This window comes from Anabas testudineus, chromosome 10, assembly GCF_900324465.2.
Source record: "Anabas testudineus chromosome 10, fAnaTes1.2, whole genome shotgun sequence".
Lineage (NCBI taxonomy): Eukaryota > Metazoa > Chordata > Actinopteri > Anabantiformes > Anabantidae > Anabas > Anabas testudineus.
The window spans coordinates 6,056,189-6,072,474 of NC_046619.1; the positions used below are offsets into that span (position 1 = coordinate 6,056,189).

Below are 16,286 nucleotides of genomic sequence, written 5' to 3' on the forward strand. Positions count from 1 at the left end.
CTGCACGTTTCTGAGGTTGCTTGATGATAGTTTCCTCTGGGTGACAGCAACTGAAAAGACGAGCCAGCTCATTTTTGGCGCACTTCCTCTTGCGATGCAAAGTGGCAGAGGCAGTTGGCAGCAGTTGCAACTGCTCTGAAAAACCAGTAACTGTTGGGTGCCGAGGTGGGCTTTTGAACTGAAATTCAGCCCCCCCACCCACTTACCTCCTGTCGCATCTGCAGCGTCTGAGCTACTGCCACCCCCAGGAAGATGTACACAACCCACCATTGGAAAAACCGTTTGGTATTTGATCTGTATTGGCATTCGTACAGTAGCAGTCTATCAAATTTCACAGTTTAAGTTAATGAAAACATGATTGATGTGAGAGAGAGAAAGAAAAACAAAAAATCTCTTTAAAAAAACACAGAAGAAAGTGTCTGTTTCTAGCTTTAGTACTTTAGAGTCTGTAGAGTTCTGATACATTATAATGTTTTGCTCTGTCATCAGAGGTACACACATGACTTATATATGTCGTCCACATGGGAAAAAAGTGGCTTAAATAGCAGAAGTTATGTGTCAAAGATTCTTGTAAACCACACCCCCACGTTCACAGGAAGTCAGATGTGTGCTAAAACCCCCATTACAGCAGAGAGAGAGAGACACATAGGAAGATGTACATATAGAGAGAATACGGTGTAGAGTTAAAACAGGAAATAACATCAGATTAGACAAGAAAGAAATAGCAGACATTGTATGTGAGGTAGAACAACAGATAAAGTGAGAGAGACGGCTGAAGGCACAACAGACAACGTGAACAGTTTCAGAGGAGGATGGGATGGCATGTTTGTTGACTGATGGCTTCACTCTTCTGCTTTCTGATTCAACGTGGCTTCAAGTTTGAAGACAGAGGTGAGAAACTGTTGGTCTTATTTATTATAATAAAAAAGAGTGTGAGCTCTTGTGTGAGAGGCTGGATGCTTTCAGTGTGGAGTCATGGCCCATGGGAAACCTCGTATGTTTCTCCAGTGTGAGGAATGTCTGTTATGTTGAGGGTGTGTGTAGTCTCAGGGTGTCTGTGCGTTCCTCTATGGGTCCATGTAAGTAACCTGAAACAGGAGGTCATTACCTGTTTTTAAATGTGTAAGAGCGCACGTGGAGTTACCTGAGTGTTACTACGTGAGGGCAGATGTCGTATCTAAGTGGAAAAGCTGTAATGTGCCATCAACCCACAGAGAGATGAATCAACGGATGAAATAGTGGTTTTCCATTGGCAAAATGTGAGGACCCATACAGCTGTATGCTAAGGTAGAGTTACTGTTCTCTTGTTTTTAAAAGTAGTTTTAGTAATTTGAGATATTTCTTAAGTTTTTATACATGAAGACAATATTTCAGTGTAGAAAATGGCCTTTGCCGCTTGTGAACGTTGAACAGCACTATTTGGATTGATGCTGATTAGCTTTTTTGCGAGACATGGCATATACAAGGCATTTGTCTCTTTTGTGTGACAATGTTCAGCTGTATAGTCCCTGACAAATAAACAAACAGAACTGATAAAGAAATGCAAACTCTAGCCTTAACCTCAACCCAAGTTTCTTCAATATGCTCACATATAAACAAGATCATGTCATAGTACAATGAGGTGTCTGTCACAGGACATCACAAATGGGCTGGTTTTAATAGGTAAACAGTGTTTACGTTCTGCTGAGTCCACTTTCACAACCCACGAAGGAGGAAATGAATGTTAAACAGGGATGGGTCATCTGTAGAACGAGACAGAAACACACTAGATGTGCAAAAGTGAAAGTAATAACAGAAGAACTGGGCCAAAAAGCATGTTTAGGTCAAAGGTCAATGATGCTAAAAGAAAGATTGGGGCTTAAGAGTCCACTGGGAATGCTGTGAAGCCTGATTAAAGACGGCCAGAGAGCAGAGGCCAGGGGCCAAAGTACTGTAGAGGAGTTTATGTCTTTAAACAGATCTGTGCAGCATCCAAACCGGATGTAACCCCTCTTTATTTATCCAAAACTCCTCTGCCTGCTAACATTCTTACTGGAAAGCAACAGTGAAGTACAATTTGATGTATTTAAACTGTTATGTACTTACTACTACGACCTTATTATACTACCCTGTTACTTTTCAGATTAAGATTTTGCATAAAAATATATGATGGGATAATGGGATAAACATACAAATATTGATTTGATTAAACTAAACTTCCACAAGTCTTTTTTAACTTTAACCTTATTTAACCTTTATGTAATTTGCAGAAAAGACATTTCGACTTTTCATTCTAGCTAATTTGGTAGAGAAAAATGAAGAACACTATCTCGCCGCCCCTTAAATTCATCTTGTGGTCTTTTGGAGGTTTCATGTCTGATTTGTTTCGATTTCTACCTGATTATGTTTTGTTATTAACATGTCTGCCCTTGAATTAAAAACCTTTGGCTGTTATTATACTGGTACGTTTACTTGAGAAATATTTCTTTGTACTATTTCCACCACCTGCAACTACCACTGCTTGGAAAGTGTACACAACAGAGAAGAGTAAGTCTTAGGGTTAGGAATAAATAAGAAGCTGCACCACTTCTTTTTTGCTTTGTAACTGCATTACTATATTTAGACTACATCCTCAAATTTTAAACAGCTGGGCACCATCAGCATTATTTATGTCATGTTGTTTCCATACTGCTGGTCAAGCTTCCTCAAGTCATGATAACTTAAAAGTTTTTGGCAGTCACGAGGGATTTTAACTAATTTTAAATTAACTTGAAGCCAGAAAATCTTGACGTGCCTTTACTGCAAATAAAATGACCTCTAACGATTTGTGAAATGTTCTCAAAGCAGAGACGGTGATTAGCAGTAAGCCGGATTTTCAACTTCGTACAATTCAAAAATGTCATCAATTTCCATCTGATCCGAGTCTGCATTGCAAGTGGCTGAATCTTCATAGCTTGCATTTTCTCTAAATAGTTTATGAGTGATATAGAAAGTAGGCAAACCCATGTTAAACTAGTGTTACACCTACTAATGTTTAGAGCAGTGTGTGCATCACACTTACAAGATGGAAGTTCAGTTACAGGCAGTACTGTGACAATCAAAGTGAAAACATATCTAAAACTTAAAAGTCTGACAAACCTTCAGAAATGACTTTCATTTTCTGCTGTTGGATGTGTCGAAAAACACATGGTAGGTGTCAATAGTTTTGAAATGGGGGATTCACCACAATAAGAATGGTTCCTCATATCGACGAAGACGTAGAGGAGGCAGGTTGATCTGACCTGTCAACCACACGCTTGGTCTGAATTGCAAACCACACAAGTTTCACTGATGCTTCACTCTGCAGGGTTTCACACTAGTTTATTGTTGAGCACCCTGCAGGTGGAGATGCTAAACAGTGAACACTATGTGGGAGACTGCAGCCACGGCTTCTCTGTGGGTTTGCATACTAACTGTAAATGCCACTGCAACAAGCGCACGCAATTTATTACATTAGATCATGTGCTTCAGCAGTTCCCAACAAGCTAAAGCTTGGTTGACAGGCGTGAGTGTGTTTGCATGCATGTGCGTTTATAACTGCATCCTGTACAATGTGATATGTGTCCTGTCATAAAAATTCCCTTTTCAGTACCCGATAGTAATTTGTGCAACATGCAAAACCTGCTGCGATCTGAGAATGATTTACAGACAAAGATCATCTGTTATTCCTAGAAACCTGCTTTCTGTCCTAGGATGCTCTAGTTAAGAGGAAGGGTAGGTGTCTAGTTTGTCACACTTGTGTCTATAAGGCTCAGACAGTCAACCACACTTACATCACAATAGCACTTTAGAAATCCAGACTCAAATGAGCTTCTTGTTTTTCGACTGTGGCAGGAAAGGGAGGCAGAGATGTCTCGTCCTGCAGTGAGGTGACATTGCAGCTAATACTTAGACGGACTGTCTGTTTTTGGACACAATTTTACACATCTCATTACGTCTTTGAGTTGACCTTTTCCCTTCTCCTCCACCAGGGTGCCCCGTTCTTGGGATAGATAGGTAGATAGCTTCTCGGCGCTGGACACAAACGTCTACTGCAAAATCCATTTCTTTCTCTGGGATGCTGCTGAGAACAGGACTGTAGTGGCACAGGTCATAGCATGAACTCCTTACCATAATGGACAAGATGGATTCTCAAACGCACCCTTCACCAGACCGTAGGCAGCTTTCCTGATACAAGCTTCCTGTTGTTCCACAAGGCAGCTTGTCTTAACAGTTAACAAGTATCAGCCCTTGGCTTAAGATGAACTCTACAAACTGTGAAAACAGTGTAGATCTCAAGACGTACCAGCATCACTTATATGCAGTGGTGTACAGTGTGATCCTAGCACCAGGTCTTCTGGGTAATGTGTTGGCACTGTGGGTGTTCAGAGTCTACATCAGAGAAACCAAGAAGGCCGTGGTCTTCATGATGAACCTGGCTGTGGCCGACCTGCTACAGGTAAAAATCTTTCCACGTCTTTTGTCCGTCGTATTTAATTGTTGTGCTAGACTTTTGATCATCACATTAAGAATGGAGGATTTTAGAGTTTTCATTAATATAGTTATTGAGAAATATGCCTTCCTACAGTTAATGTTTTTCCGCTCAGATTACGCCATCTTATGCTGAGCAGAGAGAAATTTCAAAATAAGGAAGGCACAGGGAAACTTAACACTGTTCACATGTCCATTTTCATTGGTACACCACAAATCTGATTCAGAGGAAACATGTTTTTGCTTCTAAATGCTAAATGGGAAGGGTTACTATTTTACACCCATAAAGGTCAGAAAACAGCTGGAAAATGTCTGTCACAGCTCAGACTAGAGGGGTTATTAAACATCCCTATGGTATAAACAAAAGAAAACAAACAAAAAAAAAAAAACAAACTTCACTTTTGAGAAATGTGCAAATATGCATTCAAAAGTTCAGCCAAAGCCAAGTGAGCTTTCCGGGGTCCCACTCAATCAAATCAGATGGCCATCTACTATGTTATGTGAATAAGACCGACTTTAAAGTATTTTAGCTTGCATTGTTTCAACTATTCATTGATTATGAAAAGGTTTAATGTTGAACACATTCAAAATAGTTAAATGTATTAAGAAAAGATGCCGAAACATAACTGGCTCGTTGCTCTCCTCAGGTGCTCTCTCTGCCACTGCGGATCTACTACTACCTGAACAACACCTGGCCCTTCGGTCATCCACTCTGCATGTTCTGCTTCTATCTGAAGTATGTCAACATGTACGCCTCCATCTACTTCCTGGTGTGTGTCAGTGTGCGCCGATGTCAGCTTATCATAAGCCCGCTGAAGTGTCACAATTCATCCAGGCGAAAAAGAGACTTGTTTACATGCATCATTGGCTGGCTGCTGGTCTGTCTCGCCTGTCTGCCATTCCCCCTGCTGAGGAGTGACCTCTCTACCACGGACGACCTGGTGTGTTTCTCAGAGCTGCCCATGAAGAGAGTTAGTACCACAGCAGCTTTTGCCCTCCTGATCCTAGCAGAACTGATGGGCTTCATCGTGCCCCTCATCCTGGTTTTAGCCTGTGCCTGTCTGACTGCTGGCAGTCTTAAGCAGGTGAAAGCAGGGGCATTTCCTGACAGAGGGGAGAAGCAGAGGGCATTAAGGATGGTGCTAAGCTGTTCTGTGGTCTTCTTAGTGTGCTTTGCTCCTTACCATATCACTATGCCCCTGGACTTCATGGCAAAAGCCAAGCTTCTTAGCAGCTGTGACTTCAGGAACCTCATTCTACGGTGTCACCCTGTCACGCTGTGCCTGGCCAGCCTGAACTGCAGCCTGGACCCGCTCATGTACTATTTCACAACGCACGAATTCTGGAGGCGGCTGAGCAAGCCAGAGATACCAGAGAGTAAGACTTTCAGCAGGCGCCTGTCCTGCATAACTGGAGGAGAGGAGACGGAAGATGATTAGACTAATATATAAACTCGCCTGTTGAAAAACAGGTACATTTCAGTCACTAAAGCACTGACAGTGAATCTGTACACTGCTCAAAACTATAAATATGAGATGTATAGAAACTAGGATGAGAACTGTGAATTTTTTTTCTATTTATTTTACAATTAAAGGTTTTTCTTAATAAAACTCTGTGGCTCTAGCGTAGAGCGAGTTGTTCCTGTTATGACGGATTAACTTGCCTTCATCAATCATCAGGCAAATCAGAATACAGGAAAACCCCTATGCTACACTTTTCCTCCAGATGCAGTTTCACGATAAGCTTGCAGAGGATGAAGAAAGGGTTAGTGTTGGCTTTCTCAAATGGTACTTTCTGTGGCGTGGTAATATCAAGCAACCCACAAAAATATTTAGTAGGTAAAGAAATGCAACTTTATTCAACGACAAAGTTCAGTTCAGTTCAGTTCAGTAGCTGCACAACACAATGGTTTTTTCTAATCTTCTAGTATTCGGTTAAAAAGCTACGACAAAAACATTTTTACACCGCACACTTCCTGTCTGATTGTCGTTCTGTGCACACATTCAGCAGAAAACCATTCAAAGTGACTGATTTTGTCACACTTTCAAGCTTTCCAAATGAAAAATTAACAAATTTATGCGTCATCGTTTGTTCCTGTGACAATTTTCAGCATGCAGTGTACTAAACTGACAGGAGCATGCTTCTTGCAGCTGTCAAAATGAAGACAATTCCAGGTTATGGGAGTAAAAAGTCATAAGTAGGAATTCAAAAATTTGTATTTTCAAATGAAACTAGGCAAAATTTACTCTTTAGATTTAGCTCATCAACCGTTCTTCAAGTTTATTGTCACAAATTAGGTTTCTACACAAACACAAATTGTATGAGTGCTAAACTGTTCACCGTAAGGTTCACATTAAATTATCACACGGCAGGACAGCAGAGGCCTCTGGGAAATATCTACAGAGTGGTGACCAAGAGCGGTGAGCACATGCATTACTGGTTCCGTCCATAAAAAAAACAACAACAACCATGTTACATGTGCACTGTAGCTATATTGTACCATACATTTCCAAGGTGACCTGTGCTCTATTCACACTATAACATATTGTTTATGTTGTCAAAGCTGCTCTATAAACCCCATTAAGAGTGGGATCAGTAGACTGACACACACACACAGATCTGACATGAATGACTCCTCAGTACCACTAGGATAATAGAATAACTAGCAACTCTTGTCCAGAGGTGAATGGATGCTGTAATTCCGTAACAACAACAAGAGCAGTTTGCAGGAAGCTACAGCAACAGAACAAAAATCAAGGTAATAAATAAAACTTAGTTATATCCATAGTTATCAAGCTGACACTGGTTATCAGTACGTGACAAGCTAGTGAATACATGAGCAAGAGAGCTAGGACCTATACAGGACCAGGGAAAATACAGCAGATAAGAGGGGTTCCTATATCATACGGGAACTAAAATTCACTTAATCACTGGGGTTAAAGCAGGGGAGGCAAAAACTACAAATAGGAGTTTTACACAAAAGTAACTTTCTGCTGAAAGTTGTTCCCTCGTGGCCTATTTCCTCCAACTCTCTCTGTCTCTCTCTCTCTCTCTCTCTCTCTCTGACCTACACTCATGCTTTCCCCCCATCAAGCTTTGCAGATCCTGGTCTCCATCACAAACTTGTTTTCAAAGTGATGGATGGTTGAACACTGGTCTGCAGAACGCTTCTGGATGCCTCCACCTGACAAAGAAAATACACAAACGTCAGTACTAAAAGGACGAGAGGCTGCATATGTCACACTGATCTCTTTTTTTTTTTTTTGAACTAGTTAGGTTGTATAAAACTTTGGTGCCATGTGGTCAAAAATGTAATAACCCTGAGAGAGATTACTTTTCCATTTTATTTCCTGCCATGACACTGCCCTCTACAACGAGCTGTGTAAATCATTTCCTATATCCATTCCAAACATTAACAGAGTTCAGCAGCTGATGTAGACCAGTCAAGATTTTTACACACCACATATTACTTTGTAATTTGGACATTTTTAAGTTTTGGCAGTCTGACCATGCTCATACCATGTACCACAACTTTAAAAAACAGTAGCATTAACATTTTTTTTTTTTTTTTTTTTTTTTTACATTTCCTTATCAGAGACCATGTAGAAACAGAATATCAAATGAGGAGACGCACCGTTTTGGACGGAACTAATTTCCATATGCTATAATGTTTATATATCAGGTTCAAATCTGTGTTAACATTAGCAAGCTGCTAACCATCCTCTGCTGTGAGAGAAATGCGTAACAGCTTCTTTAATGAACATAATAATGACAATTTAAATTGCTAATGTGAAATAACAAGAAAGAAGAAGAAAAATCAGTCATGATTGTAAAGGGCTAATGTCCCATCCATCTTAACTTCCTATTGTTCTGACATGAGAGAGTTCACACATTTTTCAGAGATGTTTGCACCCACCGACTATATTAAAGTCAAATTATTTAAATTAGATCATGTACCTTTATGGCTCAGCTTGTTAAGTTCCTTAACAAGTGAAACCAAATATAGTGTATAGCTTCTTTTACATCAAAAGCAGAACCTGACATTGTACTTGTTGAAACAAACTATATTTAGATGTAACCCAGCAACTCCATCTCTTAGACGTGAGTCAGTTGCTGTCACTGTACGGATATAAATTGACATCCAAAATTGTACCACTGAAACTAGAATCTGAAAGTTTGACACGTTTTGAATGTGAAAGCTATGGATCTAAAACTGAAAAATGTGACCGACACGTGAAACATAGTTTGAATATCTGTAAAGAACGCTTTATTATTTTCAGTATTAGAGTACAAACCTGTGTCTGCAAAGTTTTGAATCTCGCTTCGCAAATTTTCGACTCCTTTTAGAGATTCAGCTCATGTTTTTCCAGAGAGTCAACTCTTTGTTTTCAGGGTTTTAATTTGGCTCTTACTGACCCCTTCTTAAAAAAAAAAAAAAAAAGAAGAATAGGCAACGCTGGAAACATGTTTTTAAAAGTTTTCAGGCGACAGGAGATTTTAAATGCATAGGAAGACCGGGGTGGAAGCTCACAGATGCTCAGCCAATCACACGATCAAGCTCAAGCTTCAGTTTTGATTGACAAACTTTCAAAAGGTGATAAATTTTAGCAATGAATAAATCTAAGAACAAAGATCCGTGCTCTGGAACAAAAACAACAGCCGGTAAAAGTGGAGTCGATTTTAATATTTGACGTACGGACAGCTGCTTCACATGTTTTTATTTTAAGATTCTACATCTGCAAATAGTAAATGTAACTAGTTACCTATAAAATGTCTGGTTCAAGGCTTAAATAAAGCTCACAGATTTCTGCAAGCAAAGCTCTCAGTGACTGAATGTATGCAAAACCAGTTCAAGAATACACCATTTTCACCAAGTGACACATATTTAAATGAGACATATTTTTGTCCCCGTTAGCTGATTGGCTCATTCCGAGAAACTGAGATGACTGTAAATAAAATCTTATTTTCTAATGCGTGATGTTCATACCTGGCAGGCTGGCACGACGTTGCATTCGGTATGTTTCCTTTCCATCACACAGCCTGCGGATGTAGAAGCCCAGAGGTTTGATATCATCAATACGCTCCGTCACCACCAGGTCCTCATGCACGAGGTAGCTGCGGTAAGAGCCAGACTGGGACAAAAAGAACGGATGTATTTAATAATCATAATACATATTCAGCTTTAATTCTTCCTAACTCCACTGTAGTTCAGTGAACATGACTGAAGCAAAGTGTGAAAATCTAGGAGTGGGAGGGGTGATTAATGAATCGTCCCCACACTTCTGCATTATGCGAAACACGTCCACACTACATAATTAAATCCAATTTGCTGTTTGCACCACCACCCACCGTGCACCAAACATTTAGCAACACACCACTGTGAATAAGTCAGTGAAAACAACTAAACCGAAGCTAAACTCGCACTGCATAACGTATTAGGGCTGATGGTTTTGAAAACAGTCCACGAACCTGAACATCTAAAAATCTATTCAGGCTGGTAAACGTGGTTTTGAACCTCTGTGGTAAACAAATATTAAAAATAATTTCTTATACTATGTTGGCAAATCCACCACCATGTGGTTCCACTGGTGTTTTCTTAGCAAAATGCTAAAAGATTTACTGGCCGGATTGTGACATTTGTACCATGATCACATCCAAATGTATTTGTGAAAATTTTAATCTGTGCTACAAGCACCACATAGTGAACACGACATGACAAAACAGTGGTTACTCAAAACAGACAGTATGACAGTAGCTTTCCACAGTTACTGACTCATTCCAGTTCCAAACACACTGGAGTACTTCGACATCTGTAATTAAATGAATAGAAGGATAAAAGTATGGTAACTGCTGAAACCGTATAGTGTGATGAATAGAAGGCTACAAACATGGACTCAATATGAAGTACGGGCTTTAGACAAACTTTAGTCTTGTTAACTTTCTTACTTAGCAAATGAACCTCAACACTGTAAAACACTGCACTGAAAGCCTTTTCTAATAGATTGTAATCATATTTTATAGTCAGGAAAAACACGAGGCCCGAATTCTGGCAGAGATTACTGATTCATACACTTTCTAATAGGAAAGTGAGGTTTGCTGGAAATTTTCACTTTACAAATTGCAGATATGTCAGATTTGCACAGGATTAAAAGGCAGACAATCTCTGGATTTATTATAAATCCCTGGATTTCCCCAGGTAATATTTTTGCATTAGGCTGAGTGAGAGTCTTACAGTATGAGTACTTCTTCATTTATCTGAATTAACCCAGAGATGGAAGAAATGCACAAACTCAATACTAAAGTAAAAGTCCGTGTACTTGGCAGAAAAAAAATAGTAGTAGAAGTACCACTTGGTGTACTCACCTCTTACTATTCAAAACAAAAACTGCATTTTAATTAAAAAAAGAATCCTCTAAAGTTGAAGTATGTCAGTATTGGATGAATGTACAGTACCAGCATGAGCTACCTGCCACCTCTGCTTTGGCTGAAGTACTCACCATCAGCTGTGAGAACAGGTCAATGAGGTCCTGAGGGGGGAGCACCACTGAGGTGTTCAGAGGAATCACAAAGCAGGTCCTCAGAGTCAGATCCAGATATGCAGTCAGCTTCTACTCACACACACACACACACACACACACACACACACACACACACACACACACACACACACACACACACACACACACACACACACACACACACACACACACACACACACACAGTAATCATCTACTAAATATACTACAGTAGATTCTTGTGGGTGCCTGAAGGTTTTATGTTTGCGAGTGTTACCCTGTTGAAGTCATGGAGGATATAAGCAGGGTCTCCAGGTCTGAAGCGGGGAGGAGGGACGCTGATGACAGCCATGCTGTCAGAGATCTCCACCTCCTCCTCCACCCGCGGCAGGTAGTATGGCTGGCTCTCTCCTCCAGCTCCGGCTGACACGTCATTGAACTGCATGGCACCGTGGTACAGCCTCTGAAGGAGACGTGCAGAGTAGAAGGTAAAATCACCCCAATGCAAAAAGTCCTTTCAGATCAAATCAAATCTAGTTTAGGATTATTTTTAGGTTTTTTACTCAGCATTTCCACATTTTCTTTACCTGTATTACATTTCATTGTATACTCTGCAAAACTAGTAAGTCAGTAAGACAAACTGCCTTCAAGGTACGTAGTTATTTTTACTAGTGGTAAAGTAGGTGTTAGCCACAACTACCTCATCTGGTCTTAGATCTGCGCAGACAGTGGTTACCTGTCTGCTTTATGCAGCAACAGACACATTGTACCTGATAAACAACATATTGCGTCACCTTGGGAACTTGAGGCTGCTTAAAGAAGCCAAAGGGCATGCTGGGGTAAGTCGGAAAAAACAACAGTTCTCGTATGAAAAGCCTTTATGAATATATTACATAGACAAGACTTGGGAGTGAAAAGATAAGTAAAGCTGCTCAAAATGGTTTTCATCCACTAGAGGGCAGAAAATGAATTCTTACCAACATGTAAAGAAAACCACTAAATACAAGACAATTTAAGAACAAGATAGGACCTCAGTAAAACAATGGCACCATCAATGCTTAAGAATTATTATCACAATAGGCATGTAGTAGGACATCGTCTAAACAGAGTTGACTTTTATTTGAACTAAACGGAGATTACACATTGTATTAATGTAATAATGTAATAATCTCTTCATCAATTACACGTGAAACAAACAGATGCTGCACTGCATGCAGCTTACTCCCACAGACAACACAGCAAAATTCAAATAAGTCAATGTGTCTTTTTCTGAAGACAGAAGTGAGCAGCAGGGTCAGCACTTGTTTTACATGTCCAATCCAAATGTGATCTGGTCTTCAGCAAAGTCCCAAATACAAACAAACAGCATTTCTAAGCTGATAAAACACAGTCATGATCGTTCATGTCTTTACTGAACACATCTATTAACTAATTCATATATTATTAATTATACAATGATGGAGAAAGTAAGTGAGACAGGTTGAGACAGACAGTCTTCCTCACAGAAGTGCTTTAGCTCAGGCACGTTATTGCTGTGAATGGTCGTCTGGGCTCCGATTGGCCCACTGCAAAAGACGGATTCTGTGTGTCTGGAGCGATTTACTTTGATGTTTAAGGTCACTGTCCTGCTGCATCACCCAGCTCATACTGAGTTTCAGCTTGCTGACAGTATCCTGCAGGATAATTTGATAAATGTGAGAATTCACTGTCCTCTCCATGATGGCAAACTGTGCAGGACCGTGGCAGCACCACAGGGAGCAACTGGGTTCTTTTTAGGCCACATACAGTACAGTACAAATCAGCCTTAGTTTCATCAGTCCACTTTTTTTTATTTTTTGGCTCAGTAGCACTGTGAAGTGTGAAGGTTGTCCTCAGACTCAACCTCCACATACATTAACTCCAATGACTGAGAACCTTCATAGACACGTCCAGACATTTAGTGGTGTTAATATTACAAAGTTTAGGTAAATCCTTGAGAGGTGCTCTCTAGTTATGTATAGTAACAGTGCAGCATAGTTGCAAACCTGCTGAATGACACTGCATCACCTGCAGTTTCCAGACATGCTTTTTCTTTCCTAGTGACAATATTTCAGGGAACAATAGCATACAAACTCACCTTTGGAGTGAAATATCGGTAGAGACATGCTCCCCCCACGATGAGCCCACTGAGGATGAAGGCTATGCCCAGCAGGGTGAGCAGGCAGCGACCTGTGGAGCCATCGTGGCCCCCGGGAGCAGCGGCCAGCTCCGGATCCTGAACAGCACACACACATGTCAGCAAGCCCAGTGAATGTCAACATACAGATACCCCCGACCCATCGATCCTAAAACCCCAATGGATGCTGTGTGTGTGTGTGTGTGTGTGTGTGTGTGTGTGTGTGTGTGTGTGTGTGTGTGTGTGTGTGCAGAACAGCTGTTCAGAGGATGGGCGGTCCACGTGCTGCAGCAGGTGCAACACGGCTCCGTGCATTTAGAGGAAAAACACTCTCTACATGGTAAATGAGATAGAAGAAGTCGCTATGAATAAAGTGTGTGTGTGTGGGGAGGGGGGGGTCACGGCTGGGTGCTCGGCGCCGGGTGCAGGCCTGCACACACCGGGCCCCGTCGGCTCACCTTCTCCGCGGCTGGCACCTCTTTTCCCAGCGCCTTCTGCGCCAGAGCCGAGTTGAAGGCGATCTTCACCATGCTGCGGTGGAAACGTCAGCTCGGGTTTCCTGTGCAAACAGAGAGGGGGGGACGCTGTCGCTGGTGGACTGCAGCCTCGGTTTATTCTCAGCAGCTCCGCGCTGTGACGCACTTTGCAACCTCGGCTTTATCTAGCGCTTCCGGTTGCTGGAGGGGGATTAACGAGACATCCAAACCCGAAGAGCCACAGTCTACTCCAGACCCAGCCTACGAGCGACGCACACAAACGTGTGGTCGCCTGGATGGATTTGAACGAGTGTTATTTGCAGCTTTAACCGTGACTACCGAAACCTTTTATTCCCACGTTTGTCTTCTCTTGAGAGTTAATTTGTAGGTGATTTGGCGCCACCTAGAGGTGGCGCATGGGAAGCGTGACCCACAATTCCTGAACGTGTCCCCATCTGGACACATCAGCTTCTATTAATTTGATCTAACTAACCCTAACAGCACAAGACACTTTATCTACACGGCTTTGTACAGTGTATGACATTAAAAAACAAGTCAACCCTGCGCTGTAATTTAATGAGAATATTTTTTGGAGTGTATAATGTGGCCCATTCATTCCTCTCTCAATATTCCACTCTGCAAATTGACTCTGTAAATATATTTCCTCCTACATGCTGGGTACTACCTGCCAGTGTGTCTGCCCCCTCATATTGACACACACGCTCACACACACAGTGCTCAGGCTTTTCTTTTTTTCGCACTGCGTGGAAACAGGCCGGTGCCAAAGCCATACAGTACGTCTGTCACACTTCGTCAGTCCTCTCTCTCTCTCTCTCTCTCTCTCTCTCTCTGTCTCTGGTCTGTGGTGGTCCTCTGCTTCCTCTGCTTTCACTCTCCTGACTCAGTTAGGCTTGCATATATGAGTAAATAAACACTCACTGCTACGCTGGTGCTCTAATTCCATACAACCTGACGGCATCTCTCCAGCCCTCTGCAGTGCAACTGTACCATATACATTTCTCACAAACACACATGCATGCACAGCACGAGGCTATGATATTTCCGATGTTAAACAGACCGATTGGACCGGTAATCACCACTGAAAGGCACATAAACAGAGCAGCTGATTTCAGTACCTACACCCTCCCTCTGAGTACCTCCTCCAACACTGACTCTCCCTGAAAACCATAAGTGGTTCTGAAGGCTTGTTTATGGGCTCGTCTTACGCTGTGTTTGATCTGAGAGTTTGCCCACACATGCATGTGTGGACACACGCACACAAACGCTGCAAGAGAGAGGTATTAGGAGCAATAGCAGAAATGATAAACAAAAGACTCTATTTGATCCTGAGGGCTTCTCGGCGTCACACACACACAACAGGAAAAAAAAAAAAAAAGAAGAAGAGGATAGAGTGAGGAGGAAACCGCACTCTGGGGGGAACAAGGGATGATTAGGGGGGAAGAAACATAGAGGCAGGTGGGGGTTCAGGGGTAGAGTAAAGTGATGATGGGGAAAAACACACAGAGTGAGTTACAGGGAGACTCAGAGTAATCTGCAGTGCATAATGGTTGAGTGAGTTTTCCGAAGGGCTGATTAACGGCAGATTAAACTCGCCGTCCATCCAGCTTACATCTCAAACTTCGCAACACTCCTGCTAAGCAGAGTTTCTGTGGCTCCCAGAGTGCACAGAGCAAAACATACAGAAATGGGCAACCGTGCACACAGGCCGAGAGCGTCATAACGGTGGATGGCAGGCGTGTGTGACGGAGTTTGAATGCCAGTGTTTCCTTGTGGTCTGCAGCAAGCATCCAAGAAAAGCAATAAAAATACCCACGCTAGACACACGCACGTGTACACACGAACATTCCTCGCTTGCACGGTCAGCAAACTGCGAGAGCCTGTGGGGCAAAGCTGGCTTCATCAAGTGTGAGAAAAAGACGCTCTTGTGCATGACATCACCCTGCAGTAGCCGACACATAGGAACACACACACACACACACAGACACCTCATACATTTGTCATCAGTTTCAATACCAGACATGTGAAGCCACAAGTGACAAATGACTTTGTCCTTTTCGCTGCTCCCAAAGCCGTTCATACAGTGCAGACACACACACAGCCCAAAAAACTGCCATGGTAACAGCTGGCCGCAGAGCTGCGTTGAACCAAAACGCTACACGCCGCTCAGTGCTTCATAACGTCACTGACATGTCTTCATGTGGACCCACCATAATCACCATGTGCCTTGAATGAGGGAACATTTAGTGGTCAAACACAGAGAGCAGGAGACAGAGAAAATGGCACAGAGAACGAGGAGAGCAGATCTCGTGGGCAGATGTGGTGCAGAGCAGTGATGCTGCTTCAAAGCCCCCTTTCAGATGATCACCACCCCCGCCCCCCACCCCCAGCTCCTCACTCCCCCCCCCCAAATCAGCGCGCATCACACTCCTGTGATCCTTGCCCCACCACACACACATTTCTGCCGATCACATATGGTTTTAAGACAAGGGTGACAAATGAGTCTTTCCTGTGAGTATCAGCTTCTAAAGCTACCTTCGCTCTCCCATAGCACTGCCTGTCTGCCTGGCCCGTCCCCTTCATGCACTCACCTCGGGGAAATGCAATCATTTCATGAATTTCATCAGACATGAA

At 42.2% G+C, this 16,286-nt stretch overlaps 2 protein-coding genes across 2 annotated transcripts; one reads left to right on the forward strand and one right to left on the reverse strand.

Annotated features, from left to right (window-relative positions):
• The first annotated feature begins 636 nt into the window (after positions 1-636).
• gpr174 (G protein-coupled receptor 174) lies at positions 637-6,930 on the forward strand. Its single transcript, XM_026357799.1, has 3 exons — positions 637-891; positions 3,990-4,456; positions 5,136-6,930. Exons 2-3 carry the CDS (start codon positions 4,259-4,261, stop codon positions 5,925-5,927), a joined length of 990 nt encoding a protein of 329 aa, XP_026213584.1. The 5' UTR covers positions 637-891; positions 3,990-4,258; the 3' UTR covers positions 5,928-6,930.
• Positions 6,324-14,020, reverse strand: LOC113160507 (integral membrane protein 2A). Its single transcript, XM_026357800.1, has 6 exons — positions 13,617-14,020; positions 13,120-13,257; positions 11,281-11,466; positions 10,986-11,096; positions 9,476-9,620; positions 6,324-7,672 (listed from the first exon to the last, which is right to left on the reverse strand). Exons 1-6 carry the CDS (start codon positions 13,686-13,688, stop codon positions 7,578-7,580), a joined length of 747 nt encoding a protein of 248 aa, XP_026213585.1. The 5' UTR covers positions 13,689-14,020; the 3' UTR covers positions 6,324-7,577.
• Positions 14,021-16,286: the final 2,266 nt, after the last annotated feature.

What these genes read in the sequence shown, in the direction of transcription:
- gpr174 (XM_026357799.1), top strand. Translation starts at nt 4,259, where the DNA reads ATGAACTCTACAAACTGTGAAAACAGTGTAGATCTCAAGACGTACCAG. An exon ending in CTGTGGCCGACCTGCTACAG is followed by an intron (nt 4,457 to 5,135) that starts GTAAAAATCTTT and finishes TGCTCTCCTCAG; the next exon opens with GTGCTCTCTCTGCCACTGCG.
- LOC113160507 (XM_026357800.1), bottom strand. Translation starts at nt 13,688, where the DNA reads ATGGTGAAGATCGCCTTCAACTCGGCTCTGGCGCAGAAGGCGCTGGGA. An exon ending in ACCGATATTTCACTCCAAAG is followed by an intron (nt 11,467 to 13,119) that starts GTGAGTTTGTAT and finishes CGTCTCCTTCAG; the next exon opens with AGGCTGTACCACGGTGCCAT. An exon ending in ACCTGTTCTCACAGCTGATG is followed by an intron (nt 9,621 to 10,985) that starts GTGAGTACTTCA and finishes TTTTTGTCCCAG; the next exon opens with TCTGGCTCTTACCGCAGCTA.